The 16,585-nt window shown below is 35.3% G+C and overlaps 1 protein-coding gene across 1 annotated transcript; it reads right to left on the bottom strand.

Annotated features, from left to right (window-relative positions):
- Window positions 1-542: 542 nt before the first annotated feature.
- epn1b (epsin 1b) lies at window positions 543-15,547 on the bottom strand. The gene is made up of 10 exons (XM_007258261.3): window positions 15,451-15,547; window positions 11,894-12,030; window positions 11,514-11,609; window positions 10,681-10,836; window positions 9,780-9,908; window positions 8,739-8,850; window positions 8,387-8,550; window positions 6,023-6,662; window positions 5,175-5,291; window positions 543-4,497 (listed from the first exon to the last, which is right to left on the bottom strand). Exons 3-10 carry the CDS (start codon window positions 11,580-11,582, stop codon window positions 4,343-4,345), a joined length of 1,542 nt encoding a protein of 513 aa, XP_007258323.2. The 5' UTR covers window positions 11,583-11,609; window positions 11,894-12,030; window positions 15,451-15,547; the 3' UTR covers window positions 543-4,342.
- Window positions 15,548-16,585: the final 1,038 nt, after the last annotated feature.

Raw genomic sequence — 16,585 nt, 5'->3', positions numbered from 1 at the left:
CAACGAATAATATTACTCAGAAATCAAGGCTGATGTTAAATACTTCAGTCTCATACTTGGACTGTGACAGAAAATGGAAAATTTATGAGTTTGCGGTCCTAAAAAGCAACTGGATAATATGTTAAACTGTTACTTCATTGCCCCACTAAAGCTTCTCAGCATATATCTATCAAGCTATCTATCTGTATACTCAGACAAACTAGTATGACACTGAATAAAAAGATCAGGCTGTTTATCCAGATGTGATGAGTTTTCCTGTTTTAGTACAGTCCCATTCTTCTTCAGTGCAACATCGATGACAGGAATGATCTGAAAAAGCAAGTATAAAATGCATATATACTCAAAGGACACTCTGCAGCCTCTCCATCGCTGTATGTATCAGGCTGATATACGTAAGGTGTCAGTGTATTGAAATAATGTACAAATACCAAGTGTTACATCACCGGTATGGCCAAAAAGGGTTAAAGTGCAAACCACACAACACACCACATGTTAAACATGGATTCAAATGGCTTTCACTGAGTAGCAAAGCAGTTTACATGTTTAAATGTACAGTTCACCTGTGTTATTTATTCTTCACATAATATTCATATACCTTTTTATTTCATAAATATGTACTGCTCAAATAAGTTACTATACAAAACATCTGATGAATGCCATAACAGGATACAAGATTACATTACAGCAAAAAAAAACAAAAAAAAAACCTTAGTCCAACTTCCTGGGATTAGTTCAGGATATTTATACTTTTGTCCCCGAAAAACAAGAAAGATATACAGCAAAATACAGCATATTGTTCTTATGGATTTTCACACTCATATACACACACACACACAACATGGGCTCAAAGAGGGCATACGTAACAGAGAAGGGAAATATATAACTTAAATATATAACTCAAAAACAAACCTGAGGTGTCTCTGCTCTGAAGTTGCGTTTCAGTTAAGGATGCTGATTAAAGGCAGCTCTGAAGCCTCCAGAGCAGTATCTGACACTCCCAGTGGAGGATCATCTTTCTGGCAAAATGCAATGAGAAAGTCTGCCACATAGGTGCCCCTAAGCATCCTGCAAGAGATCGAGACACAATAACTGTGGCCTTAGGACCATAAGGTCACTTCCTTATGGGAGTGAAGGAACAGCAGTAATATGTGTTCACTGCCATGGATTGGTTGAATGTGGAGGTTAAGTTCCATTGCACTGGGTTGTAGAGCCATACAAGTACTATAGAGCATAAAACAAAACTCAAGACCAACATCTTCTGAACACCAGTGTTCCAATACTGAAACTCAAGAACCATACTTACTTTCCTAGTGATTCTTTAAGTGGATTGTTATTAAAAACTTAAGAGAATATAAGATAAGGGAATATGAATAACCTTTTTTCAGAGGTTATTAATCTCTATACCAATTTTTTTTTTTTTATTGAAATACTTTTTGATGTATTTTTTTAAAAAGAGTGTAGACATTTAGAACTGAGAGTTTCTTGTGGTCTTTTCTTGTGCTATTAAGTTTGCATGCTGGGGTTAGTCATTGAAAAAAAAGTTTAACAAGAAGTTAAACTAGAGAGTGCTTTTTCTACTGCAGATGGTTTCGGACCTAAGCTTATAGAGTAGTGAAATATCTCTGAATCAAAAAGAAAGCACAAGAGGGGAAAAAAAAAGAAAATGGAGGGATTACAGCAGGTAATATTAGGTTAGGAATGTTACACCTAGGGCTGGGTTTTTATTATATTTTGTTTCAGAATCAATATTAAAACAATACTTCAATACTTTAATATGTTCACTGCACAAAAAGAGATGTCCTTTGAAATGGGCTCTGTATACAACCTAGCCTTATGGACCATTAATGTAATCTCTGTACCCTGAAGTCCTGACAATAAAGAAGAAAATAAGTGGTCCCAGTACCTCTTTTTTGTTTTTTGTCCTCTGATCAAAAGAAACCATGTCAAAAAGAAACAAATGATATTCTACCCTTTTCTGTATTCAATTTCAGAGTTGAAAAATAATGAATCGCAAATGGCAGCAAACTTGGTATGACCACAGTATTTAAAATCAAAATGGTGTATCGATATTGATGTGAACCTGTATTAGAAAGCAATAGATAATCCTGGATCAAATACTAAGCAGCACTTACACTATGTGATCTTGTTGATGTCAGTTTTGGAGTTTTGAAATTAAAATTAATTAAAAATCTTAAATTCAAATATAGTGTATGTGAAATCAAATTTATATTTTTGGACGAGTTAAATGAGATTTTAAATAATTGAACAATCACATTTTCCCAGACTCATTAGGGTCACTTGTTTGCCTGTTACTGTAAAAAAAATTGCAGCCAGACTTTGGCCCTATTTGACTGTTCACCTTCCTTGGTCTGTATTTGCTGTTAAAATTAATCAAATAAGGGCTTAAAGCAGGGGTCTCAAACTTCCATCCCATGGGCAGCTTCATACAGCCCCTCACACGTTAAAAAACAAGGCTCCAGAGATGCACATTACCAAATTAGAACTACTAAACCACTGTACTAAGTACTGTACTAAGTACTACAATGCTGTATTCTGTATCTACTATATAATTATTTTTTCACCTACTTTCACTTTAGTGTGGTGCTCAAGGAACAGTTCAACCTCTACTTAAGTCACTTTTTGATGGAGCATTTTTCCTCAAGTCTGTGTCTCTGGTACTTTAAACTCTTTAAATCTCTGCTTAAAATCAACACACAAGTTAGTATTTATACATTATCCGAAGTCTAAATCCTTTTCTTCCTTTTTTGTCTTTTTTATCTTTATTTATGATAGGATTTGTTTCTATTTTTTTCCAATTACCTAGTGATTTTTATTAGCTGGGGAACAGGTTGGCTAGACCCAGCCAGCTGTTAGCACATCTTATGCTATGCGCAGGTGTGCTTGCTCATTAATCACAGCAGAAACATCTCAAATTCTGTAACACAAATATGTAGCTTAGTATTCTAAGGTTTTAGTCACATATTTTTTGTTGTTGTGTCTGCCATATAATGAGCCAACTTACTTTAGAAAAAAAACAACAACACCCACATATTAGCCAGCTTAGCTTAGTTAGCTTAGATTAGCTGGGGTGTTCTATGTGCTGCTTAGCGGCTCTGTGCTTGCACAAAATCACATCATTTAAAGTTTTCATGTGATAATTGTTTTTTCCCTTTTAAGCTTATTGATATCTAAGCTTACTGTCAAGGGAACACAAGTCAACAGAACTCCCTAGCTAACACAATGCTGCCCATTCCAACAGTAGAGAAATTATATTAGCAGTTATATTAGAGAAACTTAACAGCATATCAGCTTTTTAATAAAAAACGTCTTGTCATATGTGTATTTCGTTAGCTTAGCTACCCAGCTAACAATTAATGCAATTCCATCAACGGAGAACTCACAAAGCTTAGCTAAGCTTTCCATTTAGGACTGTGCACAGCACGCTAGCCAGTCCCTGATTCAGCCCTGGAAATGGTGGCTATATTATACGATCATGTCACATGAAACCCTAGAATGTTAGGTAGAGGAGAGAGAGGAGCTGATTAGCTTTGATCAGTTGGTAAGTTGTGAAAAAGCTCATCATTTCAATGTGGAAGGCTTTTAAATAAGGGACCGTTTCTGAAATATTTATAAGCTTCAGCCTGCTCACATCCTCTACCCTGAAAAGGCAAGTTTATATAAAACCCATGTCTTTGATATACACCAAAATATGAGAGTTCAGTGCATAAATTACTAATCTGAGGTGACTAAAAACTACTATTATAATACACATTATTTCCAATAGTCCAGGATCTTTGCGATGTTGTTTGTACACAGTAAAGTCAGTTTCATAGTGAAGAAGATTATTTCAAAGAGAGATTTAAGTTACTTTCAAACGACTCACCCAAGCAAGTTTGATAGCTTTAGCCTCACTATGAGGATACAGCCTAGCTGGTGAGATTGAGACCCCTGCCTTAAAGAATACCAAATGGTTGTTAAGCCACTGATTTACCTTACAATTTCAGTAGGTTATGCTACCAGTGTTAACTTATATACACATACATATTTGTCTGTATGTACATGTGAATAAATGAATGAATAAATAAATAAATATTTGTCATACATTTCAGTGTTTGATTGCACCCATACAATTTGACCAGTGTCATTTAGGAAGCAATTATTATCACCCAGCCCTATCTACATCTTCACAGGAAACAAAAAACACAAGGTCAAAATCTAAAATGACTACATCTATTCATTAACAATACATATAACCTCTATGCTTCATGATCACAGACACTCATACATAAACGCATAATCTGATATCTAATTCTCTCTCATTTTCTCAGTCACTCTCTCTGGATCAGTTTTCTTTCTGGCCAGAGGATGGAATGGATTTAAGCGGAGGCTGTTTTGGTTTGGGCTTGACGGACATGAGCGAGTCGAGGTCCACCAGTGAGGCTCCCGCTCCCTCCAGGAAACTAGCTGGCCTTTTGGAGTCCTCAGCTGAGGCAGCACCTATGAACGAAAGGGTAAAAAGTGGATAAGTTTGCAGCTGAAAAGCCACCACAGCTGGTGACGTGATTTATGAGACAGACAGACTGAGACATGCTGATGGAATAGGGTGATTGAAAATGCTGATGTAGCCAAGACTGCAAGAAAAGGACAAGGTAAGACAAGGCAACCATATACTGTGCTGTGGACAGAGGAATTTGGCCTCCGCCTTTAACCCATCTGTGCAGTGAACACACATACAGAAGGCACACACAGTGATTTTGTAAGGACATGTGCCAGGAGCGGTGGGCAGCCATTGCTCAACAGTGGCGGCCTGCCAATCGAACCCCCAGTCTTGTCGTTGGTGGCCTAGTGCTCTAACCACTAAACCACCAATGCTTATATAACAAGTAAAATAAGCTTTTTGCTTTGATTTATGGTTAACCATGTTTGCTTTTTGTCTACACCATCTAATTAAAAATATATCAATGAATACATATATAAAAGGTTTACAGAAAGTGTACTGTATAAACCAATGATAAAAATAAAGATAAAAATAACTATAATTTTATTTATCTCAGTCTTTTCTGAGCTGAGGCTTTAGTACAAGAATTAGAAAGCAGTTCTGTAAGAACAAATAATGACAGAAAGTGGTGGAATTGTGAGGGAAATAAACTTTTTGGATAAATTTTTGGTCCTACTATTTGCAGGAGTTCCCCAGGCATCTAAACTTCCTCCATCACCAAAGGGGTCTGCTGCACTGCTAACAGCAGGAGCTGCTGGAGCACCCCAAGGATCATTAGCAGGGAGTGGTGAATCTGAAGGTACAAAAACAAACAAACAAATGCATACTCCTAATACCGGTACTCATATTTACATCAGAAAACTCCTCCCAAAAATACAAAGAGGGATGAGCATTTTAACTTGTGATTAATCTAGTGCTGTCAATCGATTAAAAAAAATTGATTGATGACAATATTCTGTTATTAATCCTTATTAAACTTCTTCTTCTTCTTAAGACTTAAGCGTTTAAAAATTGATACATAAAAGAAAATCACTTATATTGGACAATTGAATTATATTTAGATTAGTAGTGTCAATCTCTTAAAAAATTATTGCACTAAAAACAACAATATTATGTGATTAATTATGATAAAAAATGGAAATGCTGGTAGTTCTCTGTATTTTTGGGAGGGAAACAAAAATAATTGTGCATTGTGGAATGGAAAACTAGAGCAGACTATATATTTTACTATACTAAGTATAATAATAATAAAGTATAATGTAGAGAACTATATATTAAGTGTTCTACATGACAGTGCTACACGTTTTTTAGCATGTGTTAACATGTTTACATTGACAGTACTAGATAATCATGGTTAATCTCAGAATATTGTTGTTATTAATGTGATTAAATGTGACTTTAATTGATCAGTCTCCCAGAAGTTGCGGGAGTCCTCCCTGAAATTAATTTTTGCAACTTGGGATGTCTGAATTTATTGTAAAATGAAATTCGGGAAATAAATAAGTTCATGTTTATATTACATACCTGTTGCACCCCAAGGGTCGTTAGCAGCTTTAGTTCCATTGCCGAACGGATCAGTGGGTGAAACTGCTGAGGTTCCGAGATCACTTCCCCATGGGTCTGGTTTGGCTCCAGTTGTTTCTGACGATGTTCCCGATGGCGCAGAGGATGCTGGAGCCGATCCTTCTGCAAAATCTGATGGTGAACCCCAGGGGTCTGAATTTGCTGGTTGTGTATCTGCTGCAAAGTTATTGGATGAACCCCAGGGGTCATTAGTAGGTGGACTTTTGTCCTCTTTGGGACTTGTAGTGTCACCCCAAGGATCGTTATTGGTAGGAGGTGACTGTTTTCCAGTATCTGCAGAACCACCCCAAGGATCATTGGAGGCGACACTTGAGTCTTTTGCTCCATCGGCTGACCCGCCCCAAGGATCACTGGAGGCAACGTCGGAGTCCTTTGCTCCATCCGCTGACCTGCCCCAGGGATCACTGGATGCCAAATTTGAATCTTCTTTGTTGTTGGACTCTGTTGAAGCCCCCCAGGGGTCGTTGGAGGCAGGGCCTGTATCCTTCAGAGCATCAGATGGAGCTCCCCATGGATCAGAGCCTGATGGAGGGGCAGAGGTGGCTGCCTGTTCCCACAGGTCAGGATCACCTTCTTTTGCCTGAGAAATATTTTTAAACTTTTAATACATAACAATAAGAATAATGCACATTCCTTTTAACGTCTTTAAATACTGAATAAATATACAATGTACTGCATGATAACTACACTTAATATTAGGCTGCAACAACATATTTAGAAACATAAAATCATATAAAATGATTTAAATATAAAATCACATAAAATCGACTATTATTTGTATTTATTATATGCATTATTATTGTGGGGACTGGACAAATGTTTGAATAAATGGTATCATTTTACTGGCATGGACATTCCTGCAATGTCTAAAATATTCATTTTAAAAGCAGAGTGTCCTTGTAGGTTTTCTGGCATCATCCCATCTTTACCTACATCACATGCACAGCATCTGAAAGAAAATCCAGCACATTTTGCTAGTTCTCTAAGCAACAGCAGCACTGCTAATTGTGCTGATACAAGAGCTACTGTGAACACTGAGATATCAGCCTGGCAAACTCAGTCTTTATCTGCTCATTAGCTTGTTGACTGAAGAAAGTTATCTATATAAGTGAACACTTATATAGCTACTCAACATATGCTCACCAACAGCTATACTCTTACAGCCAAATATTTTATGTCAGAACACAACTGTTTATTTTGCTATAGAGCACCAGTAAGCTGGAATTTACTACAGGAAACATTAAAACTAAATCATTTTAAACTTTTCATTTCTAACCAGACTCAGACAGCCTGTAACTGTTTTATATTAGCTTTTCTTTAACCTTTTTATTTATTTTGTCCTTTCAATATTTTATTTTCTGTTTTACAGATTTGCCCTTTTTATTTTTACTGTTTATTTCTTCTTTTATAATCTCACTGTTATTTTTAGTTACTCAAGTATTAGTCTACTATAATTTTTTATTGTTCTAATTATGTATCGTTTAATTTGACTGCTTTAATTTTAGCCTGTCCACTTATCCTTTTAAGTTGAATCATTTTATTTCTTGTTAATTAAATCTCATTATATTTATGCTTTTGCCATTCATTTTTATTTTGTTGTTTATGAAGTTCCTTACGTTAGTTTAACCTGATTAAAACTGTAAATTTTTTCAGTCCCTTTAATGTATAAATGCTTGGCTCCATTAAAAATGAGGGTAACCCGTTTAATGTGTAAAACGATTCAGAGAAGCTACAAGCTGTCAATCATGATCACTAACAGAAAGTTAAGAGGCCATGGCAAATTAAACAACACTGCCTCTGTTTGACTCTGTTCATTTCACAAAAGTCCATAAAAACTGTAAAATTTGCAGCAAAGTCCTTGTTGTTTTTTCTGTTAAAGATGTTGGTTTTACACTCAATTGTCCCAACGGTTCAGATTAGTTGGGCGTCTAGTGTTGATTTCCAGACTCACTCCATTTTAATAAACATACTAAAATAAAGTCAAGTTTTCAGGTTTTTGTTGCATCATTTAGTTTACTGCTGGAGGTTCACTGCTCAGTATTGCACTATGAGGTTTAGTGAGAGGCAGAGAAACTCACCAACACAAAAACATCTGAGATGGTGGGAAAAAAATAGGTAAGATTGTGACAATACAGTAGTTTGGCAATATTTTTAATAATCAAAGTGGCAGCTGCAGCCAATAAGTTAAAAATAATTTGACTGAAACAAATAAAAATGCTAAAATGCTAACTGAGTTGCCAACAAAATCTTATAATCGATAATAAGACAATGATTGAATATCTCATCAAATAAATCTGAACTCACCCTCCTCTCTTCTTCTCTTCTCTTCTCCTCCAGTTTTCTCTGCTCCTCCTTCTTCTTTGCCATGCTGGCAGTTAGATCAGCCACAGAGGGGATGTTGTCCAGAGATGGCAGCCCTGTATACGGAGGAATCTCAGCCTTTGCTTTTTCATTTGGGTCAACAGCAGCTGTGTAAAGCAATCAAAGATAAAGAGAAGAGTGATATTAAACAAAGGATCATTTCAGGATTATTCGAATGTAAAAAGTCTAATTTCAAAATAAATGAATATATTATTGAATTATAAAAGAATTAAAGCTGTAAAGGTTACAAGGTTTATAGACTGAAATTCTGTATTGTTAGTGAAACAAATCTTACCATTCGCTAGCTTGTCCTTAGTCTTCATAGCAAACTCCCGTTCCTCTTTCCGTTTTTCCTCATCCTCAATTAGCATCATCACGATCTTGGCTTTCTCCCTGACGTTCACTCCCTATATAGAGCAAGCTGCTTTTAAAACTGCCCTGACAGATCTGACAACATACTACTGTAATTAAGTTCCTTAACAGTGAGTAGAGCTCCTTTTCTTATTTACTAAGCTTTATGTTTACTGGGAGTAAACTTTAAACCAGATAGTATTAGTTGGTGTGTACTACAATGCATTTGTACAGGGGTTGGACAATGAAACTGAAACACCTGGTTGTAGACCACAATAATTTATTTGACAGTTCTGGTGGAAACAGGAAAGTTGAGGTGCACATTGAATTCTGCCGTGATTTGGGCAGCCGTGGTTTTATGTTTTTTTGGATACAATCCGGGTTAGCACCTGAACATCCCTTTGAGACAGCTTCCTCTACCCTTACCATTAACCTGGATACTGTGGCTCTTGATACATCACAAAGGCTTGCTGTCTTGGCACAGATGCGCCAGCAAGACGTGCACCAACAATTTGTCCTCTTTTGAACTCTGGGATGTCACCCATAATGTTGTGTGCATTGCAATATTTTGAGCAAAACTGTGCTCAAAATTGAACCTTCACACTCTGCTCTTACTGGTGCAATGTGTAGTTAATGAAGATTGGCCACCAGGCTGCTCCAATTTAGCCATGAAACCTCCCACACTAAAATGACAGATGTTTCAGTTTCATTGTCCAAACCCTGTATGTGCTAATGAAGTTGTTAATTTGCTATTAAATGTAATATGTTGAGAGTGTAGAAAATTACTGTAATTAATGCTGTAGAAACAACAACAGTCAAAAACAACAATGACAAATGTACAATGACACACTAGCATGCTATCCAAAACTGTTTGTCCTGGGTAATAATGGTAGGATGCAATCTGTCACTAATAGAGAGTTTGTAGTTGTGATGGATAACAATAATAAAAAAAACACATTTTATATAAACTTCATTATTTAAATACCTGGTCTTTCCCATCCTTATCAATGAAGCGATACTCTACTAGAGGTTTGACAACATGAATATTTTCTTGACTCTGCTTAGGAATACGGTCAGAACCAGTTTTCAGCAGATACTCCAGCAAGGTTAAAGACTGTAAAAAAAGAGAGAAAGTGTTAATTATTAATACAGACATTAGATTGTAGCCATTTGTAGTTTAATGGCCGGTTTAATAATATATTTTATTTTATTTCTATTAGAGACTCCCCCTTTTTCCTTTTTTTCTTTTTTAAAGCTCTTCTAGCATTGGTAGTCTCATTTAATAAGGTGGAACTGTATCTAAACTGTATCCAAATTGGAAATTGCAATTTGATTTATGTTTTTTTTTTAGCTTTCTGCCTTTTCCCTCCCAAATAAAGTGCTATATCAAAAATATAGGGTATTAGCATAACTACTCTTCCATAATCATACTAGCAGCTTTCAAACACAGCTGCATATGCTCTTATTTGCGGATTCCTACACAAGTGTAATAATGCCCACAATGGCCCTTAATCATCAATGTTTTTTTTACAGGTCAATTTGATCTCAAAATAAGTGCACAGTTGTCTTCATCTGTGCCATTTTTAGGGTATATATATACAATCAAGCTTACAGTAATATGCCAAGCGTGATAAGTGATGCTGAATAGAGCGTTAAAATAAACTTAGTTTCGCTTAGGCTTTTGCCATCTGACAATACTGTTTTTTTTATTTTTTACTTTTGTGCACTGGGTAATTGAGCTTCCTTGATATTGTTCTGAATGCAGCCTACTTCTGCTGCACCTAGGCTAAGGAACACAGGTTATACTAGAGGTGTTTACTCACCATTTGGACAGAACATATTGACTATTAATGCATCTTTTTCTATTTTTCTCCACCTCTCCTTACCTTGTAGACGTGCCTCCAGTTCTTGTCATCATTAAGCCGCTTCCACAACATGGCCATGATCTCGTTGCATGCCACCACATTGTATGTTAGGTCTGAGATATCAGACATTTGTGAGCTGGATGGCCCCCATGGGTCATTGGAGGTTGCCTCCCTCACCTAGAAAAGAAAGAGGCATCAGAAGTGTCCAGTGCTCCAGTCATTAAAAGTTAACCCCCTCCCACTTTGCTACCCCCAATGTTGTTCCTCACAACAAATGTGTTTTATAGGGGGTGTTCATATTTAAAGGGGTATTTAAAGCTAAAACTGACTGTTGTGAACATGCAGTTATTTCAAAACAATAATTTGCATACTGATGTCCTGGACATGCCTTTGTGTGGTAATTACATTTTCTAATTTCTGATAAAACTCAAGTTGAGTTGCTGGCCATGATCCCAGCATAAAGACATGGGGACAGCTCCTGTCTCCACTGCACATGGCCTGGCTTAAGTTTTCCTTCCATTTCAGCACTCTTTGGCTTTAAAATATAGTAACATGAGTGAACAGGGATGTACTGTCCACTAATTTGACCAGTCTATGGTCACTAGCAGGGATGCACTAAATATTTGGCAACCAAAAATATTCTGCTGAAAATGCCAAAAATGTGAGTGAAATGAGAAGACTGATTAATTATAATTATAACAAATTATAATTTGTACATTTAGTATAATACAGCAAAATTCTCAACATTTAGAATTATTCAGTATAACTTTTCAGAAGTACAAATTACTGTGGATGAAATTACCATCTATAGTAAATATCTATCTATCTATCTAAAAAGCAGCTTAAATCCTCACCTTGACCTCAGCTTCAGAGAAGTTCTGAACAAGGTTCTTCAGTGTTCTGCGTAGCATTGACTGAGTCATGGTGCCAGATGTGTTGTCTACAACGAGCTGATCAGAAAAGGCAAAAAGATCATAAACAAAAAGTCAAAGAAAGCAATATTTTTCTCCCTTACACAACCAGTATATCCATCGATCAGTCACTAAACATGATGCTGAGTAGTACTGAAAATAGACATAAATGTGTGCAGACATGCAAGTCAGCAGAATGCTTTGAGAATGCTGTTTTGTCCAAAACAAAAAGCAGGAAGCTTTTCTAAAATGAAAACAATGTAAAAACTAAACATCAAATATTATGAATTATAAGTTCTCATAAAGCCATTATTTTTCCTCACCTTTTAAGAAAGGTCTTATGGTAGCTTTGACTGTGAAAAGCTTTAGCTGCAATTCTTCCTTTTACAGCCTGTTCACTCCATGTGCTTCTCTTTATTACAATGCCTTCTCTTTACATCAGAGATACAGTAGTAATGCCCTGTTAAACAAACAAAAATTATATCTACCAACATTTGCCATTATAACATATAAAAGTACAGGTTTTAATTATAAATAAATGCATTCAGGCACCACTGCTTATGTATACCACTAATTTAGGTTACATTATTTTCAATTAATTTTGTAATTAATGCAGGCACAGTCAATCACAACTTTCAAATGATTAAATTTATGCTGACAAAGAGGACAAGATTCCTCTTTAAACCAATTTTTTTCATATTCAAATAGTTTGTCTTTGACTTACTCTAGCTGGAGTAGGAACATCAGACTTGTCCTATGTTTCGGATGCGTCATGCTGGCAATTTATTCAGACTGGGGAATTGTTGGGACAGGTGTTTATGTTTTTAGGAGGCTAAACGCTCTAATAAGAACATTCTTGCTGTTATTTTAGAATTCCTGTTAGACAGAACGTCAGTGAAGAATAACTGAAGAGTAAGGAGAATATACAAGACATCCAGCAATCTGAGTCACATGCTAATAATGTCTCCTCTAGATTGCACATTCCAGTTCTACAAGACATAAAGACACATACAGTGCATACAGATTCTTTGATGTATACACACAACGTGTTTGTTATAGAAGAAGCTGTTATAGGAGTCAAGGGTAAAGACTTTTAAGGATATCATTTAACAGAAACAAGATACAAAATGCTGTTCACAAAGCCCTGTCGACAGATGCCGCCCAATGGTTTTACAGTTAATTATCAGTAGGGGTGGAACAAAAAAACAATATTACAATGAAACGTATTGTTTCCATTTGCGTTACATTATAGATATGTGGCATCAAATATTGATTTTGTTATTGAAAAATATGCGCTCTAAACTTCTTAAGACTCACTTCCCAATTTGACTTACTAAAGTTACTCCATCTGGTGGCGCTAATTAGTTGAATAGGGCAAACCTGCAGTAGTTTTTCAGTGAAACTGACAACAATAAATCCTTTAAGCCTTTATCTGTGTAATTTAAGAAGCTTTGTAAATTATCCTCTTCAGTAAGAGGATTGTTTTGTGATATTTCGAGAATCGCAGTATATTATTGTTGTTGTGGACAATAAATCGTGATAAGATCATATTATGAGATGCCCTGTGATTTCCACCACTAGTCATTAGCAGTAAGTTGTGATAGCCTGCTAAAAAATCCAGCTGGTCATCCATAGACAACATACCAGTCAAAAGCAAGTTAATGAGCTTGCCTTTTTAGCACAGAGTATGTTTTTCTCTGATTGTTCAGCTGGAGGCCAATTATAAAATGATATATTTTTTGGAAACAATTAGTCTGATTTACATGTGATCAGCTTTAAAAAAAATTGTCATTAGTTTAAACTAATGACAGCCTTCTTTTCAGTCCATCCTTTTTTGTGCCTAAATCTGATTTTTTTTTCTGATTTCTAAATAATTCTGCTGCTGTGGTACATTTCTCAATATTTACTAGTCATTAGTTTAATATATTTTAGTACTGGCAATGCATCTAATATATTTTAATTCAATCAAAATTAGATTTATCAAAAACTGATGTGTTTGATCACCTTTGATCAGAAGTAAGACTGGTAGAAGCTGTTTGTGGCCTATTCTAGTATTGTGAATACCGTGGAAATATTTGACCCAGCACTCAACTCTGGTATCATTACACTGTTTAAACTATTTAAACCACCAATACATGTGACATTTTACAGCATTTGGTGCCATAACTGTGTGTGCTAACCTTAAGTTAGATTCCTTACTGAGCGTCTACAACTCAAAAACATATTGAAGTATTTTTAATTTATTATAAAAAAAGAATGGAAAATTCACTCAATATGATATTAAAAGATCTGACCAATAATTAACATACTATTGGTGTATCCTCAACATTTGAAATATAATAACAAGATTGGGAGGTTAGAGACATATAGACATCATTTAGACATCTCACTGCTTTTCAAGGTTCAGGACATATTTTCTTTATTAGCATTGTTTGCAGCAACTTAGACATAACAAAGTTGACCATCCTATGAGAATAGACATAAAAATATATATGAATATGAATTACTTAAACTGTATATTTTACAGAAAGATTGTATGACTGTAAACAGAGTAAACATAAAAACTGAATTAGCCCTCTATGGCATTGTGTTGCCCTCAGCCAACAAAACACTTTTTTGATAATTACAGAATTGTTTTAATGTTATTTTAAATATGTCACAAGACAAGCCTCCATTAAATAAAATAAGAGGGAGGAGTTTGCTTTATCATTCTACCTGGAATGAAATCATATGTTTAGCAAACAAAGCCACATAGAATGCAATAGCAGTAATTGATAAGATGAATATCATGTTCTAGCATGTTTAAATTTAAATACTTTAAGATAAAATAATAAAACTAATATATATGTGCATTAATATATAATTAAATATATTGAGGGTTTAAATTATATTTTTGGTTTTATTTAGTGTTTTTCAAGTGTTGCCTCAGGACAACATTATGCATTCAGACCTTTTTTTATGCAGTGTTTTTTCCACTCTAAATAAAATAAAAAATGAATGCCAGTAAAAGGTTAGACTTTTAGATATTGGTTAATGTTTTCATTTATTGTAATAATGTATGAATCAGGAAGCAAAACAGTCAGTAACGTGTGAGCTGGGGGTCATTATTTCATATATTGTATATTAACTTCGTCTAAAATGCACATTAAGTGTTATTTTAGTGAATATTGAATGTAATCAGTTTGGTTATTTGATACTGAATAAAAAAATGAATGTTTTATTTTAAAAAAGACAAAAGGTTAATCTGCAGCTCTAATTGTAGGCTAATACAAATTAGGCCTTCTTATTTTTTATCTAATTCCAGTATAATATGAGTGATTTATGAAGGTGTGCGGTTAATAACCATATCAAACATTCCTCTTTTTAAATATTGGTTATTTGTCGACTGCTCTCCCCGCAGCCTTCACCTTTTCTTGATAAAACCTAAAGCTAAGCTAGCCTGGCTAACCGGATAGAATTACAGTAGACTGCTCAGCTCAGCTCTGCGGGTGAACACCGGGGCTGCGGTACAGGACAGACTGTAAACGGCTGATTTAAGCGTTAAATTGCTGTTTATTTTCTGCGTGTTTAACACTGACACTAAGACCCATCCACAGCCGTACTCTTGAACTCATCAGCTGCGCGACATCACTGAACATTACCCGCCTGTTAGCTCGCTAAATAACGTTCATCTGATCCCAGGATTCACCACTGATACCCAACCAGGCAGGCAGGCAGGCTAGCATCAGCTCTACACACAAACCCCCCACACAGAGACACACAGCAGGCTAACGGACTCCGATCCTCTTCTATATGATTCATCTGTTCACACCCTTTAATAACAAAAACAAAAACACATTTATAATCACATTTATAAAGGACTGAAATATTCAGCACCCACCTCGGACTGTAGAGATGGAGAGGCGTGAGGAGAGGCTCTTCCTCAGGCTTTCCGCTTCCGTTACCTGTCAACAACAATGAGCCCTCTCATTGAATATGGATAAGGAAGGCGTGGTCAAGGGTTTTTACTTTAGTGAAATAAAGCTAGTTTAACAATGTCACCAATGTCACCAGCAGTAAGCAGTTTTCTGCTTACTGCTTTACTGCAGATGAAGGCTTTGTAAATGTATTTTTTATTCAATTTCCAAATCTCAATTTATTTACATTTCTACTAGTTGTAAGCTGTTAACCAATACATTGTTTGCTAACCCCCCCCCCCCCCCCCCCCCCGCCTTTTAAAATAATATATGTTTTTTTATTCTTCCTTAATTTAAGTTGCATTTGTTTTCCCTGAAGACCATGACAGGTAGGATACTGGACAGATATAATCTGTCTCTAGTAGATTTAAAAATGTTGGCGATATTATTGCTTATGATATGATATGGCACACCCCTACTGGCAGGTTACTGAAAAATTACACACACTGGATTTTCGATAATTTCTGGTTATTGACTGGACCTGAAGAACTTAATTGGTTTCCATTAATGAGCAAATGGCTTATTTTGGTTTAATTGATGATACCATGAAGCTTATAGCCCTACTAGGAAACATTTCATTTATACAAATTCAGAATTACTTTAAAACTTTCAATTCATTTAATATTTTTTTTGTCCTTGAGTTGTGAAATGCGCTATATAAGATTATTATTATTATTTATTATTATTATTATTATTATTATTATTATTATTATTATTATTATTTTATTTTTTTATTTTATTATTATTATTATTATTATTATTGTTGTTGTTGTTGTTGTTTTTGTTATATTTTTTCACATTTGCGAGTCCTTGCTTATTTTTCCTTATAACAAAAAATGCATTTTTGCTTCTTTAAAACATATTAGCTATGTATAATATATTTTATGTAATTAATTATTTTTAACCGCGTACTGTTGTTGTATAATTGTGGTATTTGTAAATTGTGTAAATGTTAAGACTAAGTAAAGACAAATGGAAAAGTGGGAAAAGATCGTGCCATAATAATCGTGCTGCATCTGATAGAGCTGAGCGCGCGTGGAGGCGCTGATCTGTAAATCA

The sequence above is a fragment of the Astyanax mexicanus genome, chromosome 3 (assembly GCF_023375975.1).
Source record: "Astyanax mexicanus isolate ESR-SI-001 chromosome 3, AstMex3_surface, whole genome shotgun sequence".
Taxonomy (NCBI): domain Eukaryota; kingdom Metazoa; phylum Chordata; class Actinopteri; order Characiformes; family Acestrorhamphidae; genus Astyanax; species Astyanax mexicanus.
The sequence above is the reverse complement of the archived record's forward strand: the minus strand, read 5'-3'. Positions and strand labels throughout refer to the sequence as shown.

What these genes read in the sequence shown, in the direction of transcription:
- epn1b (XM_007258261.3), bottom strand. Translation starts at nt 11,582, where the DNA reads ATGACTCAGTCAATGCTACGCAGAACACTGAAGAACCTTGTTCAGAAC. An exon ending in GAAGAGAAGAAGAGAGGAGG is followed by an intron (nt 6,663 to 8,386) that starts GTGAGTTCAGAT and finishes AATATTTCTCAG; the next exon opens with GCAAAAGAAGGTGATCCTGA. An exon ending in CTGGGGAACTCCTGCAAATA is followed by an intron (nt 4,498 to 5,174) that starts GTAGGACCAAAA and finishes TTTCGTTCATAG; the next exon opens with GTGCTGCCTCAGCTGAGGAC.